This window comes from Phaethon lepturus, unplaced genomic scaffold (assembly GCF_000687285.1).
Source record: "Phaethon lepturus isolate BGI_N335 unplaced genomic scaffold, ASM68728v1 scaffold18632, whole genome shotgun sequence".
NCBI classification, from domain to species: Eukaryota; Metazoa; Chordata; class Aves; order Phaethontiformes; family Phaethontidae; genus Phaethon; species Phaethon lepturus.
In genome coordinates this window covers 74,761-101,558 of record NW_010524306.1, presented here as the reverse complement: position 1 = coordinate 101,558, position 26,798 = coordinate 74,761, and the positions used below count along the sequence as shown (strand labels likewise).

The 26,798-nt window shown below is 39.4% G+C and overlaps 1 protein-coding gene across 1 annotated transcript in view; it reads right to left on the bottom strand.

The window, feature by feature from the left end:
* Window positions 1–1,397: 1,397 nt before the first annotated feature.
* POLR3B (polymerase (RNA) III (DNA directed) polypeptide B) overlaps window positions 1,398–26,798 on the bottom strand; it is an 82,489-nt gene continuing 57,088 nt past the window's right edge. The window contains exons 24-28 of the mRNA XM_010282415.1: window positions 16,149–16,252; window positions 15,085–15,251; window positions 12,675–12,788; window positions 6,870–7,043; window positions 1,398–1,954 (exon numbers count right to left, since the gene is read on the bottom strand). Of these exons, the coding sequence (XP_010280717.1) occupies window positions 1,825–1,954; window positions 6,870–7,043; window positions 12,675–12,788; window positions 15,085–15,251; window positions 16,149–16,252 (689 nt within the window). The 3' untranslated portion in view covers window positions 1,398–1,824. The remainder of the gene's footprint in view (window positions 1,955–6,869; window positions 7,044–12,674; window positions 12,789–15,084; window positions 15,252–16,148; window positions 16,253–26,798) is intronic.

Genomic DNA, 26,798 nt, shown 5'->3' with positions numbered 1-26,798 from the left:
ACACTGCTTCGTCTTTAACGTCCTGTAGCTCAGACCAGCTAACCTAGGAGACCACTTAAGAGACGACTAGCTAGCAAGAACACCTTCTCCTCAGAGCCGTTTCCTTGAGCCAGGTCACAGCTTCCCCCCCCGGCAGGCTGTCGCCTTTGAGGCTCACTCCCTCTGCTGGTGCACCCGAGCCTCGGCCTGGCCATCTCGGGGAGCAAAGGAAACGGTTGTTCATTTGGTTGGAGCTTTCGGTTAACCTCTTTCCTCCAGTCGGAAGCAGTACGTCACTCTGTTACAACTCTTTGTAAATAACCCTGAGCTGTTCAGATCCTGGTAGAGGTACTTCAAGAGCTTTTCCAATCCAAATGTGCTGGGCTGACAACTGCATTGCCATTACTCCAATCGAAAAAAAAGAAAGAAAAAGGAAAATCTATCCCTTCAGACTGGATTTGTAAGCCCAGACACAGAACTACTAGTTAAAGCATTTTGCCAGAAGCTTAAAAAGCAAGCCTGCTCAGGCTGATACTCATCTCTGCTCCTTAAGCAGCTGAGAGAACAGCAGCAACATGACTGCAAGAACAGTGTCAGGATTGGCATGCACAATTCGGCCATACGAGGAGCCAAGGAGCATCTTTGGACTTCCAGATCATAGGCAGTGCTCTGTATCCTCACTGATCTAGAGGGCTGCCTCTCTCTGAAGCACCCGAACATGGCACATACTTCACCTCAACCTCAGTGGGACTACCCTTTGGCTTAAAAAGTTAACCATATGCTTTGCAGAGTAAGGGCTCAAGGGAGTTTAGGGTACTAAGTGACTCTTAGTTCACCCACTCTAGGCCTTAGACCTCATAACAAAATACAGATGTTCCCTTTCTAAATCCTTTCAGGACATTCAAACCTGCTTCACTGTCTGTGGAGGATTTGTTGTTCTTTTTTTCTTAAAAAAAGTTTTAGCTATACCCATATTTTAGAAAGTTCTAAAGTCCTATGACAGGATACATCAGTACCTAGTGTTTGCAGCCATCTTCTCAGGGCTTTGGGCCAATGTATTATTAAATCTGCTATACTCAGTAGGAATTGAATGGATACCTGTAAGCTGTATCATGCACCTGCTGCATATGCAACCTCTGTTGAACTTCATGGAAACTCCTATGTTTAGCTGAAAGCAGATTCACTGTATAATCACACCATTGCTTGCACACAAATGCACCTGGTCATCGAAATCCCACTCAAAACGTCTGATTTCAAGTTCTCAAGAAAGTAGTTTCATTTCTCTAAGTGTGACACTACTTAAGAAAATTTTAATGCTTTAACAAGATGCTTCAGGAATAGAAAAATGGTTTAGACATTGTAAGAAGGCTTTACCACCCTTATGCAACCATCAACACATATTCAGGCAGTATTATTTTAAAAAATTTATTAGTTTTTCATATTACACTGGTCTGGAAAATGCATTTTTAACCTCTATGAATAAGATGTGCATTTAGCTCAGCTCAAGCCCTAGTCTAGCAAAGCACTTTTGAAAACCAAGTATGGCGTTGCAAGTGATGCAAGTGCTCTGCTGGATGATGGCCTTATTCCACAATTCCCACATGGCCTGTTCACTCAGAGTAATCAAAGCTTTCCAAACTGCTCCTAGTGTATTCTACTGACAGGGTCTCCCCTGTCAACTTAAAAACAGGTTAGATATGTAAGAAAGATATCTTACACTGTCTTGCACCTCCCTTCTACCCACTCAGGTTTTAGAGTTATTCCTGTTCACCAAAATAATCTTCCAGTTATATATGCTGGATTTCAATTTCCGTGAAGTACTTTTTTCTATCTTTTTAATCTTGTTCATTCATTGTACTTAGCAAGTTTTAGCCTAGGTATGATGTTCATTGACTGCAGTTCTTGGAATAAGAGTTTACAGGCATAAGGTATGCGCAGAGAAGACACATGACATGATGATTTGCAGTAGTGGCACCTAGGGAAACAAAGAAAAAGAAAGTCAGATTTGGTGCATTTATTTAGTTCTCATTTAGAGAATAATTTAGACGCTCTGCAGAAAACAAACAGTTGCCACTATCCACCGGTTTCTTTGTCCACCTGCATTTAAACACTGCGCTCAGTCCTAGAAAGAGCCAAGTGCTTGAGACACATTTTAGCGCTTAAGCGAGTCATAACTAAGCCCTTAAATAATCTGACTGAAGTCAATAGGAGCTTAATGTTAAATCTGCACTTTTCTCGGAGGAGAATCACAATGCGCAGTAGCTAACAGGACTGACTTCTACTTCTTCACCACTCATGTAACTGCCAACGCAAGTTCAGCATTGCGTAATGAGAGAAAGTAGGTGAACAAAGCTATGTATTTCTGCAAACATGGTTAATGGTCCAGTTTCTGTCTTATATATATGCTATAAAAAAGAGGCAGGAAGAAAGATGGTTCACACCTAGGTTTTTTCCTTAAATGCAATTTCATCCTATAATGTCTCAAATCAGTTCATATTCCAGAAAAGAGGCACCTCTTGTCTTACATCTCTCTGGGTGAACAAGCCAAGCAGATGGGAAACCTGTAAAACTGCTTTAACACATATTCTTTGGGTGCTTTACTCAAATAATGATCTTAAAATTCTCAGGGAAAGGGATTTTTTGTCATATAGATATAACCTTGACCATATAAGGAATAGATAGGCTATCTATCTATAAACCCATCTTTCCAGTATTGGGACTTAAATTGAATGGTGGTAGCAACTGTTTAAATCATTTGATTTCATACTCTGTGTACACACAAGGGAAATTAAAACCCTTTCTTATAAATATCAGTTTCCAACCTCCCTCTTTCTTCAGTCTCCTGTATATTCCATCTTCTGGCTTTAGAGAGTTGAGAAAGCCAGGCTTTGAGAACACAGAGTGACTCAGCACTCCCCTAATAGTCTAATAAAGCTCTTTTTTTGCTTCTGTGTTTCAAATTTATATTTCTGGAATAAAGTCCTAACAGTCTGAAGATCAAGGTAAGGAAGAATTAGCAAAATTCCTACATGCTTCTGCAGTACAGAATGAAGCTAAGGATCAATATCTACAATAAAGCCAATGCTTAGTCACTTGTTTCTGTTATCAGTGAACTTGACCTAGAGCATGTGGAAGTCTATGGGGACAGGTCCAATAAAGTTGGTTAGTGTTACAAGGTTCTTGGTTATGAGAGTTGGCATTAGTCTTCCAGTTACTTTTTCAGACTCTGCTACTTCACTTTTACAGACATACTTAAAAAATATGTTGAAGAGCTGGTTATTTTCCAAGAACACTGTGGTTGCCTTGACTTCCACATGCTTGAAGTATTTATATTATACACTTTTTTTTTTTAATTTTTAAATTTTTTTATTTTTTAAACCTAGGAAGGTTTCAACCAATTGTACAGAAGCCTTCATTACATTTCTGCAGTTCATGATAAGAAATGAAGCTTCACTTATTCCCAGTAATTGCTTTGGCTTTGTCCAAATCTGACTACAGGCAGTAAGAAGGTAATAGACTGAACTAGGTGCTTCCCTGGAACAGGCTTCTCCTGTAGACACTGTTACATAGGGGAAATGTTACAGCTAGCATGCCTTTAAAACAGAGTAGACCTCAACTACAGATTTAGAACCATTCCCCTAGTCCAAATTTATATTTATATAAGTATTTATAGGGGTATGTACATTTTTATCATGGGAAGAAGTGACCTAAACAGAAGCCATTTTCTGATGATAGCAAGCAACAGCAAGCTTGCTCTCAATAGAAGAAGCCTTGCAAGCCCTGGAAGCCTGATGAGGCACAACTTTTCTTCTATGAGCAGACGTCTGGCATCTGATTACAGCTACCAGGGACTACTCTCTACACCCAGGGTCAAAGCTACACTATTCTGGGCCTGCTTTGCACTTGGATGGGGATCACACAGAAAGGTTAAGGTGCAGTAAGCACAAAACACAAAGCTCTGTCAAACGGAGATCACAGAACCTGAAGTACTTGAAAGACCATTTGGCACTAGAATTGATACTAAACGGGACAGAAGGAAACTGTGCCAAGGCTGAATCCAGACCAGAAACAAATTTTTTCTTCATCTATATTTTAAAATGCTCAACCTCTAGGGATCGGCATAACTTCTCATCATCAAAAAAGGAACAAATTCTGCTCATTGCATTCTGTGGAGTCCTGCCCTTGAGTACCTGTACAAAAGTTGGAAAATTTGCATAAAATTGGCACATCTCAGTAAATTTCTACTGTATTTTTGTATGGGGACAAATTCTGTTACCGCCACAAGAGTTCCCTTCCCCTGAAAAGGTACCAGCTCAAGCTCCCATACTGATGTGGTGTTACTGTCTTCAGAAAGACGTACCCAGTGGCTAGTCCTTGTCTTGGAGGAAGGGCTCACCTTCCTTAAGACAAGTGCCCTTCATGCTAGCCACCAAACAATATGTTTTAAAAAGGTTTCTTGCAGCAATGTCTTATTAATGCCAGCACCACTGAATAGGCCAGTTTGGTAGTTTCTCTTAATGACTTGGTCTTTACTGTAATCGCCATTATAGGGCCACTTGCTTCAGCTACTGGTAGACACAGCATATCATTTAGAAGAAACTGCCTCTTAGTAATTGCTCTCACACATCAGACAGCTTTTCACAGAATCAGATTGCAAGAATGCCTGGCTCTGTCTGAGAGAGTAGTTTCTTTCACAGTTATTTAAAAAGAGTTACTAAACTTCATTACAAACTTCAAAATATGAAATATATTAACAACACCTTAAAAATAAAATGTAATACTATTTCTAAAGTTCAAATTCCTAATTTTCTTCAAGGCACCCTCACTTCCTGTGGTCTCTGAAAATCTTCAAGGACTGCTCTGAAATGTAAGGCCTTATAAAAAAAATAATTGAGCTACATCTGCACATGCGAATTTTTTAAGGCAGTGCTTTCCAGAGTTAGAAGTGGTTGGTTGGTTGACTTATGGTATGCCCTTCCTTTCAGACAACTTCCTTCAACCGTTATTTGCATTGTAGTACTTTTAAGAGCCCTGGATGAGAAAAAGGCCTCACTTGTTACATACAGTGCACACACACTCAAGAAAACCAGGACTCTCAAAAATAACGCACAAAAGCCAGTAGGACAATGCCCAACTAAAAATCACCAACCACAAGAGGATGCAGAGAGTAGGCCTTGTCGCTCCTCTGGATTTCACATGTGCTCCACAAGGAGCAGAACCGCTGCTGCTGTCAGCACACAAACGTGGTGCTTGGTTTCTGGCCAAAAGCCACACGCTTCAGAAGAAAGGTCTGACCAGGGGCAGAAACAGTAGCTGCCACTTTTACACATCTACAAACTGAGAACACACCTTACTTTCTGACTTCATTATATCATGGAAAAATCACACTCGAAGCATTGAAGTGAATAAAGTCCAATTTCCTGCCTCTCCCAATAGATTGATATTGATATCGATATCCAAGATGTGGCAAGTTTCCAACAATGTTCTTTTGAGGTATTTAGAAATGAGTCTTTCTCCTCCTCCTTTCAACTCCCATCTTCCCCCAACATTAATATTAGAGTAACTTGTAACTTGAACTCGTGCTGTTTATTTCTTCCTCCCTTAGTCATGGGACTCCAGGTCACCTGTTTTCACAAAGCTTGCAAGAACATTCTATCTCATAAATTCCTATTGGTCTCAAGTCCATTTTTCTGCTTGGCTAAAAGAAAACCAACCTAAAGCAAAACATTTCCCTCACCTCTAAAAGAACATAAAAAGAAGTTTTCCTATTTTCTAGTAATAGTGATACTTCCAGCATGCCAACTTTAAATCTAGCATCTCAAAATTACTGTAGAGATAAGATGGTTAGAGCAAAGCCCAGTGTTACATGTGGTGAGCTCCGTGTATTTTTGACATCCAGTTTTATGCTTCCCCTACATGGAAAACCAGTTTGTTTGTAGGAGATAAGCTCAGCACTGGCTTAGGACCCGGAGTAAGACAGCAAGACCATTAGCTAGTCTAAAGGTAAGTTTCTTAGGGACAAGGCAGCTGGTTGGAGGCCAGCTGAATTTCCAGCTGGACAGCTGCTTGTCTCTCAGGCTCCAACATGGGATTGGTGCATTCGTCTGCCGCTTCGCAGAGGATCTCCTTGTTTTACACGTCTACAAAGCAAAAGGCATTTGGGAGGGGCACAGTCAAAGCAAGTGGTATGCATACGATTATGAACTCCATAGATAGAGAACAAGCAAGCAGGAGATGTTGCTTTCTTTTCCCATTCTTCTGGGCCCACTCTCTCTCTCTCTCTTTAGCCTTGTGAGGTTCAACGTGTGATTGTACCAAAAAGATCTCTGACTACCCTAGCTAGTAATCTCATTTCTGACATCAGAAGAGTCAAGTACATTGACACAGCTATTTTCCCCTTTTCAAAAAATAGATGTTTTTTAGGACTGGGGTTTTGCTAATCCCCTGCAAGGGTGGGAAGGAAGGCAGCAGCCAGAGTGAAGGTCACCTTTCCCACAAGCACAGCTGGCTGTGGAAGACAATACCTGTGCTCCCACAACAGGAGGGACCCCTGGCTGGTTGACCACACACTCACTTTAGTCCTAAGTTCAACCAGACCATAACAAAGAACCATGCCCTGTCACTAATTTTCCAAATACCAATTTTGAATGTTGACACTGGTTTTGATTAAGGTGCATGCAACTGTTAACTGGTGTCTGTGAGCACTTCAAAACTGAGAAGCACTATAACCAAGGGCAAGGTTCTGTAACATAGAGGCACATTTACTCTGTGTCACTTTGCTTTATGCACCTGAGGTCAAGGGGTTTTTTGAAAATATGAAACATGTCACATGCACAGAGTGAGGAGGGGACACCATGATTTACAAAAAGCATTACATTTAGACAACTTACCAGCCAGAGTACCCCAGCAAGCCACACTGCCCACAAACATCCACTTCAAAGGCATCACTTGAAATCATCAGTCTCTCCAATAAAAGCATACTGGCTCCATAACCGATCAAACAATCCCGTTCCATCTCTCCAAGACGTAAACCACCATCACGGGATCGACCTTCTGTGGGTTGCCTTTGAAATAAATATTTGAAAAAATGTAGTATGTATTCCAGAACATACATTATACAATTCTAGGAATGCCTGTCTTCCAACTGTAGGATCAGTACAGGATCAACGGACAACAGCGTTCTACAAGGCAGAGTCACTGATCTCGCAAATGTGTTACTCAAGTTGAAGCAATTCATCTTTGCTCTTGCACTAGCAGTAAGATGTAGTTCTGTGAGTGCCAACTGCAGCGTCAGGCCACAACTCTTCTATCTCACAGAATGTAGCTGAGTTAAGTGAAAACAAAAAGAGACTGAACAGTATCCAAGACAATCTGGATGCAGACTGGTACTCTTTTTTCATGAGACATTCATTATAGTTTGTAGCTAACTAAATGAAACAATATTCATGAGCTAATGAATGAATCATCAAGCTAATGTTTCAGCTGAACTACAGCTAAGACAAATTCTTGCAATAAATCCATTTTTTATCTGGGAGAGAATACCAAAACAAAGCAGCAAACAAGTAGTATGCATACTACTAACTCACTGAAATCTTACTTAAAAAAAAAAAAGGTAACATTTATCCAGGTTTTTTTTTCATGTCTGACAGTTAATAGACTGATTTTTGTATTGTATAGGTTCCTGGTTTTCTAGTTCCTCAACACAAATCAAACTCTCATTTCTTGTCTGGAAAGACTTCCTGTCCTCATGGTGCTAAAGGAAAGTTTTAACAAAGCAATAGAAGTATACGTTAAAGATTTTGAGGTAAAAAGGCAAGGTACAATGTATTATTTAACGATATTATGACTGTTTAAGCAAATTTTTTTTTTTTTGTTGGACACAGTCAAAACTTTTAACCTCTTGTCATACTGCAATTTCTTACAGTGTCAGTTCTACTCTCATGTACTAGCACAATGTAGTAGTAGTTAGGTTGCAAATATTACAGTGAACTATGAAGCAAAACCAACCTTAAATTCCTGAAGCACTAATATACTGCACGCCATTTTGTTAAATATTTCTACCTTAGTATATTCCCTGAAGCATGACTGCAAAGAGAAGGAATTACAAAAATGCTATTGGCAATCCTAAGGGGCTTCACTGCTCAGTGAAAAAAAGTGTTTAAGCACTGTTTCTGATACCTGCAGCAGCGTAATCCACATAGAATATCCAATGACAGATCTGGCCGATAACTTCTGGAGTATATTTTGTTTATATTATTTCAAACCACCAAATTTGCTAAGCATACTACATATATTAAAAATAAGTTTTTGCCAACTTACTGCAACTCAGAGAAAAGGATTTGTAAAAGCCTTCAACATCTAATCTGTTGCAACAAGTGTAAAAAAAATATACCTAATTACCAGACCAAAATATCTTCTAAAGATGCAAGTTGTATTTGTTTTTAGGGGGAAGTAGTTTCCCTTACTCTGACCACGCCGGAACCTTAAAACTAATCTACTTGTAATTCAAATCATCCTTTTCATTCATATAACCTTCTATTTTTCCCACTGTTGGGAGAATGGATAGAAGTTGTTTACCTCCTGATTAAACTCCCTAGGATCCCATCCCCAGATGATGGCACCATCACTGCTTTAAAGGACTAACCCTGTGGTGAATGCAGTTTCTTTTCTGAAGTCCAAAGAGGCAGATTTTAAAAGCAGTTGGGGCCTCCAAAGATACAGGCATTTGCTGCAGCGCTGGAAGTGCCCGAGTTCCTTTTACCAACTGACTTCTACAATAATAGCTAATGCACAAGCCTACTTTCAAAAGTTTCACCAGGCGTTGTTCCACAGAACAAAATGACAAAATAGCTTTATAAATGTGAGCCTCAATAAAGTCTCAATCCAATTAAGGGAGGATAAAACCTCTTGAAAAATGATGAGGTTTCAACTCCAGCGCTTTAAGAGTTGATATAACATGGGTCTTCCAACAGATACAGGATGAAGATTTCTAAGGCAGCTGAAATACCATTTAAAAAAAAACTACAAAAAGCTCCCCAAAACCCAAACCACCAACTTAAGTCATAAGCCTTTGAGTGTTTCACTCCCACTGTCAAAATTACCTCATTAAAAAACCAAAACAAACAAAATCCTCCCTCCCTAAAAGCTAGTTTTCTAAAGTACCAAAAACTTCAATATTGAGATTGGGCCTTTGAAAAGAGTCTATCTTATGCTCCCTAAGTCTATCAGATTCTTCTTCTGGCTCACGAGTTTGAAAATTCCTCACACCAAAGGTTTTTTTAAAATGTCAAAACAGTATTTATAAAGCATTTGTGCTTCCCCTTTCCCACTATACACACGTACACTGTAGCTGTTGCCCTGGGCAACTACTTCCATTCATTATTCTAAATATAACATTCTGAAAACAAATCAGACTCTTGAAAATAAGACCAGGAATATAATTAAAAAGAGGTATTTTTCATATTTTTAAAAAAGTTCTTAAAATTCTTAGATGCTAAATAAAATGCAATGATTCATTAAATAAAAAATAAGGCCAAGTGGTCTTCATACTGTTCAACTGCTCCACTTAGAAAAAGCATAAAACAATTAACTTCAGCATTTTTAAGCACATCAAGGATTTATTGGCACTAATTCTGCATTTTCTGGAAGAACAGTGGGTTCAGCTTTACGGCCCTGTTCCTTGTTTCATTGGCCAGTGGAGAGAAGTAAGTCTACCCTCATGAATAAGAGAGGCCTTGTAGGTCTCAGCAGATCTCCCCTGTGCCTATTATGAAAAATTGAGTCGTTGGCTGAAACACTGATCTTCAAGAAGTGGAGTATTACCCAGAAAAACAGTGCCTGAAGCAGGAGGGCGTACTGTACTCCCACAGCCCCAGAGCACACAGAGGAGCCCTGACCAGAGTTGTCACGTTACTCCCCTGCAGTACAATAGGAACTGGCATATCTGATAAGTTCAAAAGACACGCAGGTGGCAGCTCTGACAACGTCCATCAAAGCAACTATGCATGCAGAAAGCTTATATTGATCTCTTGTAAGGAAAACTAAAAGCAGTTTATCTATTAAAAAGACTTATCAGGACTGGGTATCTTGGCAACACCATATATAGAACTATGTTTTAAATTAATTGTCAACTACTCATGGCAAAATAAATTAAGTATTGCAATTTATTTGACAAATACCAATTCAGAGGGCAACATCCTGGTGGTTTTTGACTGTGTTGACGGAGAGTGCTGCTTTGCAATTCTACAAAGTCTTGTTTAATCAGAACAATATCTAGAATCAGTGATGTTTGAGAAACTCAAGTCTTCTGCCTTATTCCAGATGGAAATACAGCTTTGCTCTGTCAGTTAAGGTACATTTGACATGTAGTAAAATGCATTTCAATACAACTATAGCCAAATTCGGTGTTGGAAACTGTTACAGGATTACTCTTAAAGCCAAAAAACAACGTTAGAGGCAATCTACTCTCCAGGAAGTGCAATGGATGATAAAACAATAGTCAGTATGAAAGCTGGCAAAGCAGACGCTCTCAGCAGAGGCGATGGCAATAACAAAAGTTTAATTAGTTGAGGAGAAAAAAGAAAATTCCTAAAAGACTAGTCAAGAGGCAGCATAAATCGAACATCCAATAGCTCTCCTCAAAGTCAAATAAAGAGCTCTAGCTACATAGTATAATGCTACTGACTGGAACAAAGAATTCAAAGTAAGGGGTGGGGGACATCACACCACCTTCATCTTTACATGTAAACATTACCTTGACTTGGGATTTAGGTTTCCTTTAAATTCAATATCTCTAAACAGCTGAGAAGTTGGGGAGACAAAGCAGATGAAAGCAGATCAGGGGATTTGGGTAAGCTAGGAGCTCCAGTAAACCAACTGCATGCACTGATAGCTAAGACAGCGAGTTTTAATTTTCACATGAAGCACCAATACCACAACTAACACAATGAAGAACAGAAAATGGGGCAGACAGCCCATTATTTGGGAATATCACTTATGTTCATATAGGTGAGCAGCTGTGGTAGGAAATAATGGTTGTGCTAACTTGCTCTTCTTAATGTGGTTGGTGGAAAGGTTCAGCCAAGAATTACAAAAACTTCATGATTTCTCTCACAGTTCAACCACTGGTGTTTACTTCCATGGAAACTGTGAGACAACTTCAGTTTGTCCTAGAGATGGCATGAGGTTGGAAAGGCAAAAGGCACAGGAAATATACCATGAAAAGCAAAAGGGAAACATACTTCTGTATCACAGACCCTCCATTCTCCAACAGCACATCAACAGGTAGAAGCTGCACCTATCAAGAGGACAGACTTGCTAACTTGTGCAGACAAAGCAAGAGAAGTGGATCAGCACGTGATATGAGGCATATGAATAAATTGAGAATTAAAGAATATGAGTCATGCTTGTAGTAGGGAAGAATAAGGGCAGGATAAACATGTGCTTACATCTCACAAACAGTACAAAAGAGACTGGTCAAAAAGAAGAGTACCACCATGCAGCAGGTGAGGTATAGTGTACATGATAGTCCAGAAAGACTGGCAAAGCTAGAATATTCAAGACTAGCTGGCAATTAACTGTCTGGCAAGATTTAGCAAATAATCCTACTGAGAGAGGAGAGAGGCAAACGGAATGATCCACTAGAAGCCTCCTCAAAGCAAAGTCTGTGCCACTGAACTTTTCTTGTGAGCTAGGAATATCAGCAATTTAGAACGTAAGTGCAAGCAGCCATAGAGCTGAAGTGCTAAAAAGCTGGTTTGGCTTTAAGGAGAAAAGGTAAGTAACATCAGTGAAAGCAGGATGCTTCAAAATCCCCGAAGGTCCAGATAAATACAAGCCCACCCCAAGGGGCTTATATATTACCCATTACTCAGAGTACACCTGCTTGACTTCAAAATTTAGCTCCAAAAGACATCAATGTGGTAATCAACCTTTTTGTTGGAGAGAAAACCAAATTCAGGCTTAGTGCAATGATCATGACTCCAAAGGAACTGAGGACACATCAACTGGGCAAATAAAAATGGAGGTTTACTGTTGGCATCTCTGGAACTTTTACAGTTTATTAGTGTGAAGGTGCTATTCTCCTGCATGGTATTGAATGATAACCATGGACCGGCACATACAACCCTACATTCAGTTTTAAAGGTGAACAGAAGAGTCTGCAAAGCAAAGTGCAGTAATTGCAAGGATGCACGTTATTCTAATGCTTGTTTGCACTATTCCAGAGCCAATTTGCTTTGCCTTGACAGGTGAAGACTAGGGCCACATCAATATTAATCTCCTGAATACCAAAGGATGTTGAAGTATGAAAAAAAAATTCCTTTTACTCAGGCCCAATTTTATAAAAGTACAAATGTTAAAGAAAAAAAAAAATCCTTCTAAAATTCCTACAATATGAGCAATCTGACAGGAAAAGGCCAGAGTGTGCACTGTGAATCAGCAGATGGTATTTTTACCAACTGCTAACAGAAGTCCAAGAAGCAAACTCAGTTTTGGACCACATAGAGCATAGGACATTCAGAACCACTTCCTGCCAGTCTACTGTGAGGGTTTTTAGTCTTTAACAGCGTATTAACAGGTAATAGCATTTTGTGTCAAGTATCAAAAGGTAAATGAACTTTGTTTTGTACCCTTCAGTCAGCCTGGCACACTTCAGAGTGCACGCTAAGAATTCCGCACTTAGCCTGTAACAATACCTGGTGAGCACAGCTCTGGGTCCTCGAGCTCTTGCATGCATTTTATCCAACACCATGTGCTTTAGTTTCTGGTAATACACAGGGCCAAAATAGATATAGGCTTCCAAAGGCTCACTGAAGGAATAAAAACAAAACAAATATTCACAGTTAGCACGTATTTACCTTAAGAGAGACAAGAGTGTGTGTACAGGAGGAATTTGAAATAATCTGGGAATCATGAGTCCTAGAAAAATGTGTTTCTGCTTTCAGGGCAATCAATCTGAAAACCCCACAGAGAACCCTTCTGAACACAAGAGCAGTACACTTCCAGCACGACATACTGCTGTATCCACCCTGAACTCTGAGCTCCTGAAGCTCCTGAACTCTGCCCACACGCTGCGCAGACATGCTGCTATAGCTGCAGGAGCTAGTTTCATCTGTACCATGTTAAGATCCTCCTCTGTCTGTGCAGGAGTGTTTCAATAGTGTCATCAGCAACCGATGACGACTGTAAATGTGTCAGACCCTGAAGAGTGACTTAACATATTTCTGTTTACGTTCCTTCACTCTACATCACTCACACACAAAACAAAGGTAAGCATATATGTAAACAAATACATGCAGCATAAATGCTCAAATCATTTTCAGAAGAGCACTTCGAAGAATTTGTTTTGGCAAGGATCGCTTAGCACTGGCACAATATCAGCTTGACAGTCTTCCCATCCACTAATTCTCCCTGTGCACCACTTTAAAGCAGAACCCAAGACCCAGATGGGTGAAACCCCTCCCTGAGCGGCTGTGCATCAGCGCAGCTGCCCCTGCAGCACTGCTCAGCTGCTGTACCCATAGGACAAAAATCACTGCCCTGGCTGGCACTGGGGGCTCAGACAAGCCGGGTAAAAGGGCTCTTGAGAACCATTTTTAGGCACTTTGCATCAGCTTGGGAACATCTGTAGGCAGTACAGAGAACTGCCTTCCTGCTTATAGAACTCCATTCTATAAGCTGGAGTAACGGCTAAAGATTTCTGTGTTTAAAACACCCCCAACTGTAGAACAGCATATGTGCTTAAAGATCAGAAAGCAACAGCTGAAAGCACTCAGTCATTTCCCAGCTACCACCTTCACCACTAAGAACGACCAGATTTAACACAGACAAACAAACTCAGCACTGCCACTGATTTATTTTTTAAAAAACGTATGTGCAATGTAAGAACAAGCAGGAGTCAACCATACTGCACCACCCATTCAGAGTCATTACTGACATGATGCAGTGTTATTCCAAAAGCTGCCTATTGAAGAAAATAATAAAACTTAACTAGACATTTGGAATTTGCAAACTGCCACATTGTTCTGAAATCTGCCTTCAAATTTCATAACAAATAAATTAAGCATGTCAAATTTGCTTGGAAGAATATCAGTATCCTAAAGCAAAGTCTCTAAATAGGGCACTACAAAGTTGACGTCTGGAGATGGGGGATTTTTAGAGCGAGATGATTTTGTTGTCCCTAAGAAATAAGATTTGTCAGATTTGTTAAAAGTTATCATGACGTATCAACAGAAGGTATTTCAAACACCAGGATACTTGATATACAATTTATGGAATTTGGAGCGGGTAAGGAAAACAAAATCATCTGTCTGAAACAAAGAGAAACACCATATGGAATAAGTTGGTAGGAAAAGCAATTAAAATAAAAAGTATTAAAAAAAAAAAACTTACAAGAGAGACCTAAACTTGTTCCTTGGGAAGAAGGGGACTGGCAGGATAATAAAAATAGCAGGAAGGTAGGATTAAGATACATTTTGGAAGGGCAGGCATGTGGAGCCATATGGCCTTTTCCTGTTCCTAAACTATCTTATGTTCTTTGAACTCTGTGTCTCAGAAGCCAGTCCGATCAACACAGCAGGAAGTTTGCAGATTAGAGTATTATGCCAGACCGAATCATTGTGTAATTGAAAGCAAAAAAAAAGAAAAAAGAGCACACAAAATACTCCCAAGGAATAGACACCTGCCTCCAAATCCATATTTTACAGTACTATTAAAGTCAACATGAACATGCTTATCTGATTCCAAGCATATATAAGACTTGCTGCCAACAGAAATCTGAAATTTCTTACAATCTCACAGAAAGAAAACCTTGATTTTACCTTTTTTGTCATGCAGTAGAAGTTGGGAAATCTTCATATGTACCACAAGGGCCATTCATATCACGGCCACACAAATACTAGTAATTCTTAAAATGTGGAACCACAAAATACTTTTAAGGGCAGGGGGAAGTGCACCATTCTTCAGCCCCTTCCCTCCATCCCACAGAGCAGCTTGCAAATAAGAGAAAGTTCCTAAACTCTGAGACATGAGAAAATTTTTCAGATGTGTCTCAATAGGATTTCCCCACTCCTCTGAAACATCTAAATTAATACAGCAGATTCTTACCCAGTGATACCAGATGTTACGTAGTCCTTCCCTAGGTAGTTATAACCATGGCGAATAAGATCTTCACACACATCCTTAACTTTACTGCCTCCAAAAGCTGTTCCATAGTGAAATCTGCCATCGAGGACCCCAGCCTTTCCAGCCAGGAGTTCAATTAACTTTCCTACCTGTGCAAGGAAAAGCAGAGTTAACAGCCTGCTCACTAGTACGGGCACATCGCTGGATCGGTCACAGTGTAACTTAGCCAGGCAAGGTGCCCGAGATGGCAGCCTGGGTTATCGCATGCACTGGGAGGAGCGGAAGAAGCCCAAGAACAGGGACTGCTCCTGTATGAAGGGGGAAAAAAACAGACTCATTGCAGGGTCTGGGAACACCTTTAAGGTCCAGAGTCAGGCAGCCTCCATTTTTCCCCACTTGTCTGGAAAATGAGCAGGATCCAGTGTAGCCTTTTGGTCTGGGAGACAGCCTCAGAGACTGACACGCTACAGTGCAGCAGGGGGAACAGAAGGGGAGAAGCTAACAAAGAAAAAGGATCAGAGGCTATACAAAGTATAGTCCTATATAAAGGCCCGGCTGTGATATATTTATTGTGACCCTACAGCACAGGTGCAAGACTTGCATCAGTTCCAGGGAGGTGTGTGTAACGGAAAAAGTTATATAGGACTAGAAGTATTATTGATACTCCCCTCCAATCTTCGCATCACAGTCTGCCTCAGCCGGCTTAGTGGGCATAGTCAACAGAGGAGGAGAAGGAGGGAGAGCAAGAATTTTTCAAACAGAAAGGGTGCAAGTGAAGTATTTAGTTGCTTTCCTATTAGCTTGATGCAGAACAGAATGAGAATGATGCACGAACAGCCTGCATCCCTACTCCTTTTACAGTAGGATGTTTCAAAACATGCAAATCAGAAGACTGAATACTTATAGGAGACCAAGCACGTGGCATGATGACTGGAGAATATTCTCAGAGAAACCACATTTCAAACTCTTCTTGTTTCTTCTGGCAAATCTACTTCACTTTCCCTAACAGGGGACACTGTCTCTTTAATCGTAACATAACCACTAACCGTCATACGCGATGGGAAGCCATGAGGGTTCATTATGATATCTGGACAGATTCCTGTATCGCAAAATGGCATGTCTTCCTGAGGAACAATCAGTCCACACACCCCTGCAGAAGAGAAAACATTTCAATTTACAAACAGCAAACCACCAGCAGGGCTGACGCTCATCACCAGATTTTCTTCAGTGTTTTCCTCCTCCTCTCTTTCTCATGGATCACTTTTTACCCAGATTCATTACCATGACCAGCGCTCACAACCTGCAGGCTAGAAGAGAGCCCTTGTGACAGGACCGCCAAAATTAGCATACCCTTACATAATGTTCCCAGTGATTTGTGAGTTTGCAAATTAGTGAAGAAAGCTATAGATACAGTTTTCAGAGGCAAGTAGAAACTTCTGACCAGTCAGTCTAGAACATCTCAAAGGACAACCTAGTTTTTAGAGCTAATGCTGTAATTTTCTGAAAAAAAAATTTAAGAAAATCAGGCTTCTTACAGTATCTCTGTGGACACACAAAATTATTGTTTATTTTGAATTTGTTTATCATATGTATCTTCACTAAATACTGCGAATGAAAACCAGTCAAGAAAGGGCTTCGACAGGGACTGAGAAGAATAAGTAGACGAAAATAAGAAAAAAAATAAACCCAAAGATTTTTTCAGGTAACATTAATTTGCTGAACAAAGACTGCTTTAAATGAATTACAAAGTACAATCCACTCCCCAGACTGCTTATATTTTGTCAGTCCATTAAAACAAACTGTACTTTTAAAAGTTTTGGAAGCTTTTTTCAGTCTCCATCAGTACTGGATGTAAAACAAACCTCCCCAAACTCTAGAACTATTTAGGAAAGATGAAACAGAAACATGGAAACTCATTTAAAATAATCTATCACACATCCAAAAATTTTCCTTCCAACGCTTATAATTGTTTCTGCAGTGAATTCTGCAGATAACAATACTGCAGCTACAAATGACCAAGAGATCTATTCAAATTCAGGTGCTAAAATGCAGCTGCTTAAGCCCATACTCCTTTGAAGCAAAGCTACTGTTTCAGTTGGACAATTTCTTCCAGAAGTCCTTAGAGCTGAAAAAGTCTGCAAGCTATTTGAGATCAGCCTGCTGCAACTGTCAGAGCAGGCTTTGGGAACAGTCCTGGAGCGGAGGGGGCTCCTGGAAGACTGAGGGTGCTGGTTACATCCCTAAAAAGGCATCCCCTGACCAGCCAGTTCACAGGGGGATATTGGCGTCTGCTCAGGAGGGAGCTCCTCTTCCACTGTCCAAGCAAGACAGGGATAGGTGTATGGGACAGTAGTTAATAGAATGAAAATGGTAAGTATGGGGGGAGGGAGCAGAAAAAAAAAAGAAAAAAAGAAAAAGAATTGTAGCATGGGGGGGGGGTGGTGTTGTATGTACTTTTTAAACCTATTGAAACTAATTTTCATTGTTCTGTTATGATAAATCAGTAACATCCTTCTACCCCTCCCTGCCAAGCAGCAATCATTTGCTGAGAAAACAACAAACCTAACCCACTATCTCTTGTGCACACAGTTTTTTAATCCTAAAATTGTGTACATAAATACTTTATTATATATATTATGGCATGTACGTTTTGCCATATTTGCATTTACTTCTAAGTAAGCATTAGGTTGCATCTGGACTTCACAGCACCTGTAAGCCAAAAATTAAATCTTTGCTAACTTAAAATTACTTTAGGCTCTGAAAACCTTTTATATGCCAAGCTGGTTCCCATAGCAGACAGCCACTGTGTTGTTTGTTTTGTGTGAAAGTGAATGATAAAAGATCCATGAAATCGACACAGAAAGGCAGAACAGCAGAAAGAACTGAGGGCTCTCCATCATAGCGGCTTCTACCCTCCGCTGACTTGTATAACAATGGGACCTACACACCCAACTGCAGATCTAACACAGCTGTGCATTTCATTAGATGAAGAGCACTAGTGACACAAGTAAATAATTAACTTATTCTGGTCCGCTGACTGTGGTTATGAGACCAGTCATAGCTGACAGATTTTAATACAAGTTAACACAAAGACAGCATAATGAGCTTAGAAGTTAAAAACAAAATATTTAGACGGAATCCAGCAATGTGAAGCTCACTAGGCCATTTATAAAGTTTCTATTTTACAGAAGGGGAAAAAAAAGGAAAAAAGAGAAAAGAGAAAGCTATAAAACCTCAATTCTAAGCTTCTGTGAAGTCACTGAGTTTATAAGAGATCTATAGCCCATGTGTATTTAGAGAACAGGACAGAGAGAAGCTTCTTCCTCCCCTATGTTTCATGAAAGTTCATTCTTTCTCATAAAAAACTTTTTAAAAAGCTGATAGCCACCTTTCCTGTATACAACATTATTTCTAAAAGCAAGTAACTGCAATTCATTTAAAAATGTAAACTTGATTTCTTTTTGCAGTCACTTGCCTTCAGAAGCTCTTCAGAGACTAATGCTTGCAGGTCTGCATTGTAAGCTCCTGAATTCGCTACTCTTTTCCATGCCCGATTGCTGAGCCACAGTTTGCAGCAGGGCAGCGAAAGGCAAACCTAGCGTTCCTGCATTGCCCAGCAGCTGCAAAAAAGTGATCAAGGGAATTCATGCAATTATCACTTGCAACTGGTTAATAAAATAAAAGGAGAAAATAAGAAGCTGGATTTAAAACAGCCTCAAGTTCCAAATGTTGCCCTATCCAAGTATAAACTGCATTTCTCAACTGAGCTGCTCAACTACTCCCCATTTGCTTCTGTAACTTTGCTCTGTAGCTCTTACTACAGGTTATTAAGATTGCCCAAATGTTACTGATTTAGACATCACATGAAAATTGTTCCCCAGCATTCACACAGGACATACAAATAATTCGTTTCCATTAATTTCTCTTCCCCTCACAATTTCTTATATGCTGCATCTGAAATTTAGCAATACAATTTCAGACTGAATGCTATACTGCGATGGGCCTGAATCTGCTCTCATCTATACACTCTGGACTTCTCATCTAGGACCAGAATGAAACATTAGCTACTAGAAAAGGCTGCCATTATTTTTCCAGACAAAACAAGAAATAAAATGTTTTTTTAATGTGAGGACTAAAAAGAAGGTTGTATGTTTGAGCAAGAAAGCATCCAGCAGCTTGCTACATCTCCTTTCTCTTCACTTGAAAACAAACTGCCTTCTAGAAAAAAAAACTTTGCATATCCATTTCATAGTCAGCTTAGATGAAAAATTAGTGAAAATGCTAACAAATTCTTTTATGATATCCTTCTCAAAAAAAAAAAGTGGATTAATAAGCGTGGCAGTTTACTGCAAGGATAACAGTTTAAATTAGAATAAACTTAAATCAGACATCCACAGTGGTTTACCATGCAAGTATAAAACAGCCATCGGCAGTGTTTTCCAGTGCTATTGTATGCCAGCCACTAAATGACAGCCCTCTGACTATGCACGACGGCCCCCATCCTCACACACGCTATCTGCATCAATCCCCACAGCATCTCAGCACCCATGTGCCTCCACAAGGCCCGGACAGAGCTTAACGATCCCCTCACCCAAAAAGTACTTTTGTCCTTTAAGAGTTTCTTTTTCTAATCAGGAGAATTTCAGGTTTCTGGAATTTATCTATCTTTTTTTTGTGGTTGCTTTTACAGTTGCTGACAAACACGAACATACGCAGACTTGTAAAACAGCAGTTCAGCAGAGAGGGGGAAGGGGGACGGCAGGGAGGGGGCAGGGACAAAACACAACAGTATGGGAAAGTTTTTCACCGGCTACGATAAGATGCCTTCTATACACACACATGCCAAATGAAAAAAAAAAAAAATCATCAAATAAGTCAAAATAACCTAATACAGAAAACTAATTACTACCAGCAGGAGGGACATTAGAGAGCAAAGGAGACTAAGTGAATAGAAGCAGCAGTAATACCAGTTTCTATCAGCAAGATAAAAAGCAGCGCATTACTAAATGTGCTTGTTTACTTATTCTAATGATATGGTGTTAAAAGAGCTAAAACTAACTTGAAAGGCGTCTATTTTAGATTTACCAGATTTGCCAGAATTTGGAAACACTCTTGAGACATAAGACTACGTCACATAATTAAGAGGAGTTGTATCTGTAACACAGCGCCGTGTATTATGGACAAGTGACAAACAGATTTGCAAAAATTAGTAAGGATAAACAAAAATGTACATCTGCTTCAAAACTCTCTAATTACATACTGTGTTGGCTAACTAAGCACAAAACAAGTCCAGAAAAAAAAAGTGCTGCATCACATAAGCTTTGTTCAATATTGAATCATTCACTGATCTATCATATCACTTGCTACATCCCATTTGACATAAGAGGTAAAGAACAGAATTAAAATTAACAGATAAATAATGCATAAGTAAACTTGATTAGTTTTCTTATTAAAAACATCACTCTAAATGAGAGGAGGTGCTAGAAGACAATACAGTTTGTACACTGCTTTCCCATGAGCTGCTGAATGGTCTGATGTGATAAATTTGCATAGTCTGAAGCACACAAAGAGCTGATTAATTGAAACCCTTACAATGCTTCTGGAAGCAGCTATTGTAAAACAATAACCATAGGAACTTTACAAAATACACATGGCTGAATGAGTCAAGAGCTTAATAAAATGTGTGTTCAGGATACACTATTTGGAAACAGAATTAGAGATTTTTATTCTGTGCCATAAAATGCTAAATCACCCTAATTTCAAAGGTTCAGTTGAGGATTTACTGAAAAGGTCAGAAGGTTACCTGTTAGCTGCTTGAGATAAAAAAATGCTGTAATTTTCTTCTTAAGACAGCAAGCTAAGCAGTAGTTTTGTTAAAAATAGAAACAACAGTATGAGAAGTTTTAACAGCATTCTGACAGCTCATTTTCTCATATTCAACTTCTGACAATAAAAATAAGGTAAGAAATTCCTACCTTTCCTGATGCCTAATAACTACTAATCATCCCACATTCCTGCAGTCGATAACAGCAAATTATTTTTAATGCCACTTCAACCATTTATTTCCTATAAACCCACTGATGTTTTACTAGAGATAAAGTATTAAGTCTGACTTGTAACATGGGAGAAAATGACATAAGTAACCATTTAAAACTAACATCTTACTTTACATGTTCTACTAGTACGTACTGTACAAGTGCCCATTAAAAGGAGAAAGTTGTTCTCAACTATGGCGCTTGGCAAGCAGAGGGCAGGTGCTCAAACTAGTAAAAATTTTAAAAAGTAAGCAAGGTCAGACTTTGGTAGATAAGCGGTATTGTCATGAAGTTTATGTAGTTGACAATGCTGTGAATGGATTTTGTTTTGACACTAAAGAACATCGTTCATTTAGGAAAACAAAGACCATCTTTCATGAATTTAAACTCGCTTCCTTGTTTTTAGAGTTGTTTAAGTGCAGATACTTCAGAAAGGTTTAATCCTTTATCTTAGATCTTCAGCTATTAAAAAGCTTCTGTTTGCCAGTTCAAACAATCTCTTGCTTAAATACAGTTTTTCCACTCCTCAGGAATACTGTTCAGTATTGCTGCTTAGTTCTGTGATCTACAGGACCTTTGTTGGAGGTGTTAATCCTTTTTCACATGAGAGACTGAGAAATGTTCTTTCAGAGAAGTGATATATTGCTTTTTTTCACATCAAAGGAGCCCAACTTTTTCCTCATTGTGACTTGTAGCAAAGCAAGAGGAAATCTGGAAATATAATAATTTAGTTTGTATGGAACTCAGATGAAGCTTCTTTAGCTAAACAATCCTTTAGCCTTCTGTGCTTTGAAAAGTGACTTTGCTTGAAGAATGCAAGATTAAAAACCAAAATAACTAACCAAAAAAGTTTATCCTTTTGGAAAAAAATACGATGCAATATAGTTAAAACAAAGTCCTACAGCTCAAGAGAAGTCCTCCCTGGTAGGTATATGGGGGGTTTTGTGAGACATTAGAAGCTTAAGGGCTTGGAGACTAAAGTGACACTCACTCCCAAAGATCTTACTGCAACATCCAGTTTGAAGATGAATATTGCCACAGAGCAAAATATTTGCTGGTGCATTTCCAAACCCAACGTGATGGCCTCATTTGAGTTTTTTTCTTCTCTTCAAACACTTCTTTGTTGACAGGTCTTGAAGGAAAGGCTAGTTTTTACAGGCAGTTTGGAAGAAGTGTACTTAAAACATGGACTTGAATGAAAAGATGGTGGTGGTGGACAGGCCAGCAGCAGTGACCCTTGCCAATACCGTGTTCACATGTAAGAAGACACAAAGAAGGTAGCAAATACAGAGGCAGGAACACAGATCTATATTATTATAGAGGCCTACAAAATCTACCTACATATTTAATGAAAGGCTCTTCAGTAACAAAAGGCTAAATCTGGTTTGTGAGACTTAATCTGTCATCTCCCAAGCACTTTCCAATTCTCTTACTCCACTTCCTTCTGCCCCAGCAACAAAGTATAGCTTTGAAATACAAAGCGATTTGGAATACAGGAAAACGCCCATGAAAAAAAATTGAGAAATGTGGTTTGTGCAATCTCTTATTTTGCACATATTTAATTATTTTAAAACTACTACTACAATTCTGTGAATCAAATCTCATCTTCATGCATTCCTTCTAGAAAATAGAAATGCTTCATGGAAAAGACTGACAATACAGAAAGAGGAATATGCTTTCTCTCCTTCTCACTAAATCAAGGTACTTATTAGTTTAAGCTCATCATAGGTTTAAATGGCCCTATGATGGGCTTAAAGCTAACATTCACAAAGTAAACTTGAAGTGGTAATCGCCTGCATTCAGATGAAGATGAGAGAATGAACTCGGGGCTAATTAAAAATTCTCTCAATAGAAAATGTTAAACTGTTAGTATTACAATTTCTGTTTCACAATTGTCTATATTCCTGATCCTTCCCCGACTGGATATCAGAGAAGGATAACACCAGCTGTGTTTTTAAACAGCCAGCAAAGGAGATTTTCCATTTCCTTTTCATGCCTTTTCTCCAGTTCTGTCATTGTCTGTAATCTAACATTAATGTTAGTATCTAGTTCTTAGCTATACACTAAGTTGCAAAACCGTAAACTCCACTGTTCTTGTCAGTATTTTTTTTTCTTGGTATCCAACACATGTATCTTCTCCACTAAGCACATTTCTCCTTTCTCCCATTTACTGCAACATCTTTTCCCATAACATACTACAAGCCAGTGAACTGAGAGGCCTACTACCAGAAAGGTTATGTATCCTAATAGAACGTAATAATTCAGAATATGATCACTCCCCTGGTCACAAAAGATTACTACAGATTGATGTACTGGACAGCTAACAAGCACAAGCCTGCAAACTCTGTAACACAACTGTTGCAATGTTCCCACTCATATCTCCAAAACCGAGCTGAAAGGGACATCTGCTGTTCTGCATAATTGATGGTTTTGGCTCATTATTATTATTATAGGTCCAAAGCACAGATACATGGGGGATCAGTCATTCTAACCTGATGCAATTCCAGGCTAATTGTGGGCACCCTCGAAGTTCCTCACAGCATTTAGGATGTTTTTCATTACCATGGGATTTCCACAGGTATTTCACGTTGGGGGAAAAATATTACTAGCTTTCTGTGACTTTTGGGATGTTAAAGAAAACACCACCAGATTCCAATACAGGATGTATTTGTTTTTTCTGCATTTGACCATGAACCCCATCAGGGTTTGATGAGCAGCTAAAGTACTCGTGAGATGTCTGCCCTTCAAGACCTCTAAAAATGAGCTTGCTCTAGACTGTGAGATGCCTTATGTGCATTTAGTGGTATGGAAAGCCCTCTGCTCCCTAACGCCATATTGCAGCCTGCCTGACACAATTCTGTTTCCTTCTGTTGTTCTTCTACTTCCACCTTTTCTCCTCTGATGGTTCTAGATTTGTAGAGCCCCCTTTTTCTTGATTTTTGGAGAGGTATGAAAATCAGTTCTATTTAAATCCTGTTCAACTATTTCAGTAGGTGCACATAGCCCAAGCTAGGAGAAAAATCTTACCTGCTTAAATTTTTCATGCAAATGTCCATAAATATTTATTATGATTAAGCAAGCAGCTTCTTTAATGTAATCTGTAGGCTTTTTCTTTATTATTCTAGTAAGAAAATTTGTCCTGCACAGTACTGATCGTATTCTTATACAATAACTTGCAGCTAAAATGCTGCATGCCACTTATAAAGAGAAAGGGCTAATTAGATGAAGTTCAAAATATACAAAGAAACAGGCTTTGGCCTAAAAGCAGTCATAGGCTTAAAAGTACTGCACATCTTCATTCTGTATGAGATTAAAAAATTATCTGGAAGACATTCTATACAAAATCTTCCTGAAGGAGAATCTTCCTGGAGAGAAGGAAGGAATGGTGCAGTTGAACCATTCCAACTGCTCAACTCTTTCTGTTTGCCTCTGAAGCTAATGAACTTCCTCCTTACTTACCGAAACTATCCTATATGGCTGTAGTGCTAAAACTAAACTGGATTTTAAAAGGAAAGTAAAAGATGTACTGCTGCTGCTTTACTTTTTTGAAGCCTTCAATAGGTGCTGGTTTCAAAAACAGTTGGGGACTCAGTGAGCATCACTTCCTATTTTTAGATCAAAAGCCATCCTGAAAATACAATCAAGAAAAATGCTTCAGTGCTCATCAGAAGAGTTTCTATTTCTTAATGACAGCAGAAACGATGTAGGGATTTCCTTAGAACACAGAATTTCAAGAACCAGTTTTATGGGGCTATGGAAAGATACTGTGGAAGTTAAGAGTGATCTTGGAGAGCTGGATGTACTGAGAAAGACGGCGTTGACTGTACTCCATAGAAAACACACACAAATAACTTGAGGCAACATCTGGTAACGGCTGACATTATGATCAACTACTGCTCATTTCCAACTTTCGTACCCATTTCACCTCTTTTGATTGATCGGTTTGCTCTAGGTAGATGTCCTATCACCAAACCTGGAGACTACAGAAATGAGGATTACTGTGGTTAGCCCTGCATTTCATGACAGGGATACAGTCTTTCACTTCAGTTACACCTGGCCACCTCATTGCCACTGATGCTTATCTAGTTCCATAGCCTCAGAAAACCATAAAGGACCACAAGTTTGACTTCAGGCTACACATGTGAGTAAAGAAGTAAACAGTGGCATGGAGCATTATAAAAACAACTTCTTACTTGTGCCTGGTGTCCATTTCTTCTTCATACCTCTTCCAATCACACAGGCACTGAATATGCTGGAGATGATTCTGTTTAAGCTTCATTTAAAAGAGCTGGCTACTGCCTGTGTACTGGTGACATTGCAGTTTCATCTCTTTTCACTGGCTCAGATCTACACATGGATGTTATGCAAGTACCAGCTCTCTGCTGACTGACTCCAGAGCGTATTTGCCCACAGGGTTCTCTGGTTCTGCTCCAAGAATATAGGATATGAATCAGCACAACAAGGTCAAAACCAGCTTGATGCTGGGAGTAGAGTTGGACCATGTCACAAACTGCTGAAAGGAACACTTTCAGGAGCTCCTTCTAACAAAAAGCACTCTCTTTTCCATGTGTCTTCTGACAAAGAGAACACTGCTCACGAAAGGCCAGTTTGTTTGCAAGATATCCCTCAGCTAGTATCGTAATTTGATGTATTACTGCAAAGTTCATTGACTACAACTGGTTCTAAGTATTAATGTTTCAAATCTAAACAGCATCCTCCGTTATTTCCTCAATTCCCTCCCTCTGCCCTTCACACAGACCTAGCGGATACTTGCGCTACCAGATGTAAGTGGCTTTACACTCGATGCTCTGGCTCCAGTTCTTCAGAAATCAAAGCAAGGAAGTAAGGACTTTTTTGTTCCAGTAGTTATTAACACAGTATCACATTTGCCCGGTAAGTATGTATTGTGCTGCAATGGAAAGGATTTGATAGTATCAACTTCTTTGCCTCCCCACCACATCTGACAAGAGACTGAGCAATGTTCTGAAACCAAAATAAGACCTAGAAATGTAACAAGATTACACTCAGGTAATAGGTTAAGCACAGCTTTTACAGTAAGGCAGAAGGTCATGCTGAAAGTACTAAAAATCTAGATTTTTCCAAGCGTACAGATAGATGAAAACACATCAAAATCTGTCCCAAATTGGGACCAGTAGGATCAAAACATGCTTTTAAGTCAGTTACAGTCAGACTGTTTTCAGTCAATTCTTTCTTAACACTCCTCCCACACCTCCCAGCCCTTTGAGATTCAGCAAGGATGTTCTGAGTCACATTTTTTGCCATTAAGGTTAAAGGGAGTCCACTGTTTTTTTCAACAGATATGTAAACAGGCTCCTGATTTTCATCTTGCTATTAACATTAACACTAGAGAGCTACATGCCACCAAACAGCTTCCTAGTAGGTACCCATTTTCAACTCTCAGTTTGAAGATGTGTCTTCACAGGTGGTGTCCCAGATCATGTCCCAGGTGTATTTTTAAAAACATTTTCCTCTTCTTTCCGGTCTCTGCTGGTGCACTCCTAGTTGCATTCCTGATTTGCTTCCCTTTTACACCATCACTCTGAGCTATCTATCTGCAGTCTTATCTTTAGAGCACTATGTCTGCACAGACAATTTGCAGACATCCCATTCCATCTCTGGTCTTTTCTGTCCATTCAGAAC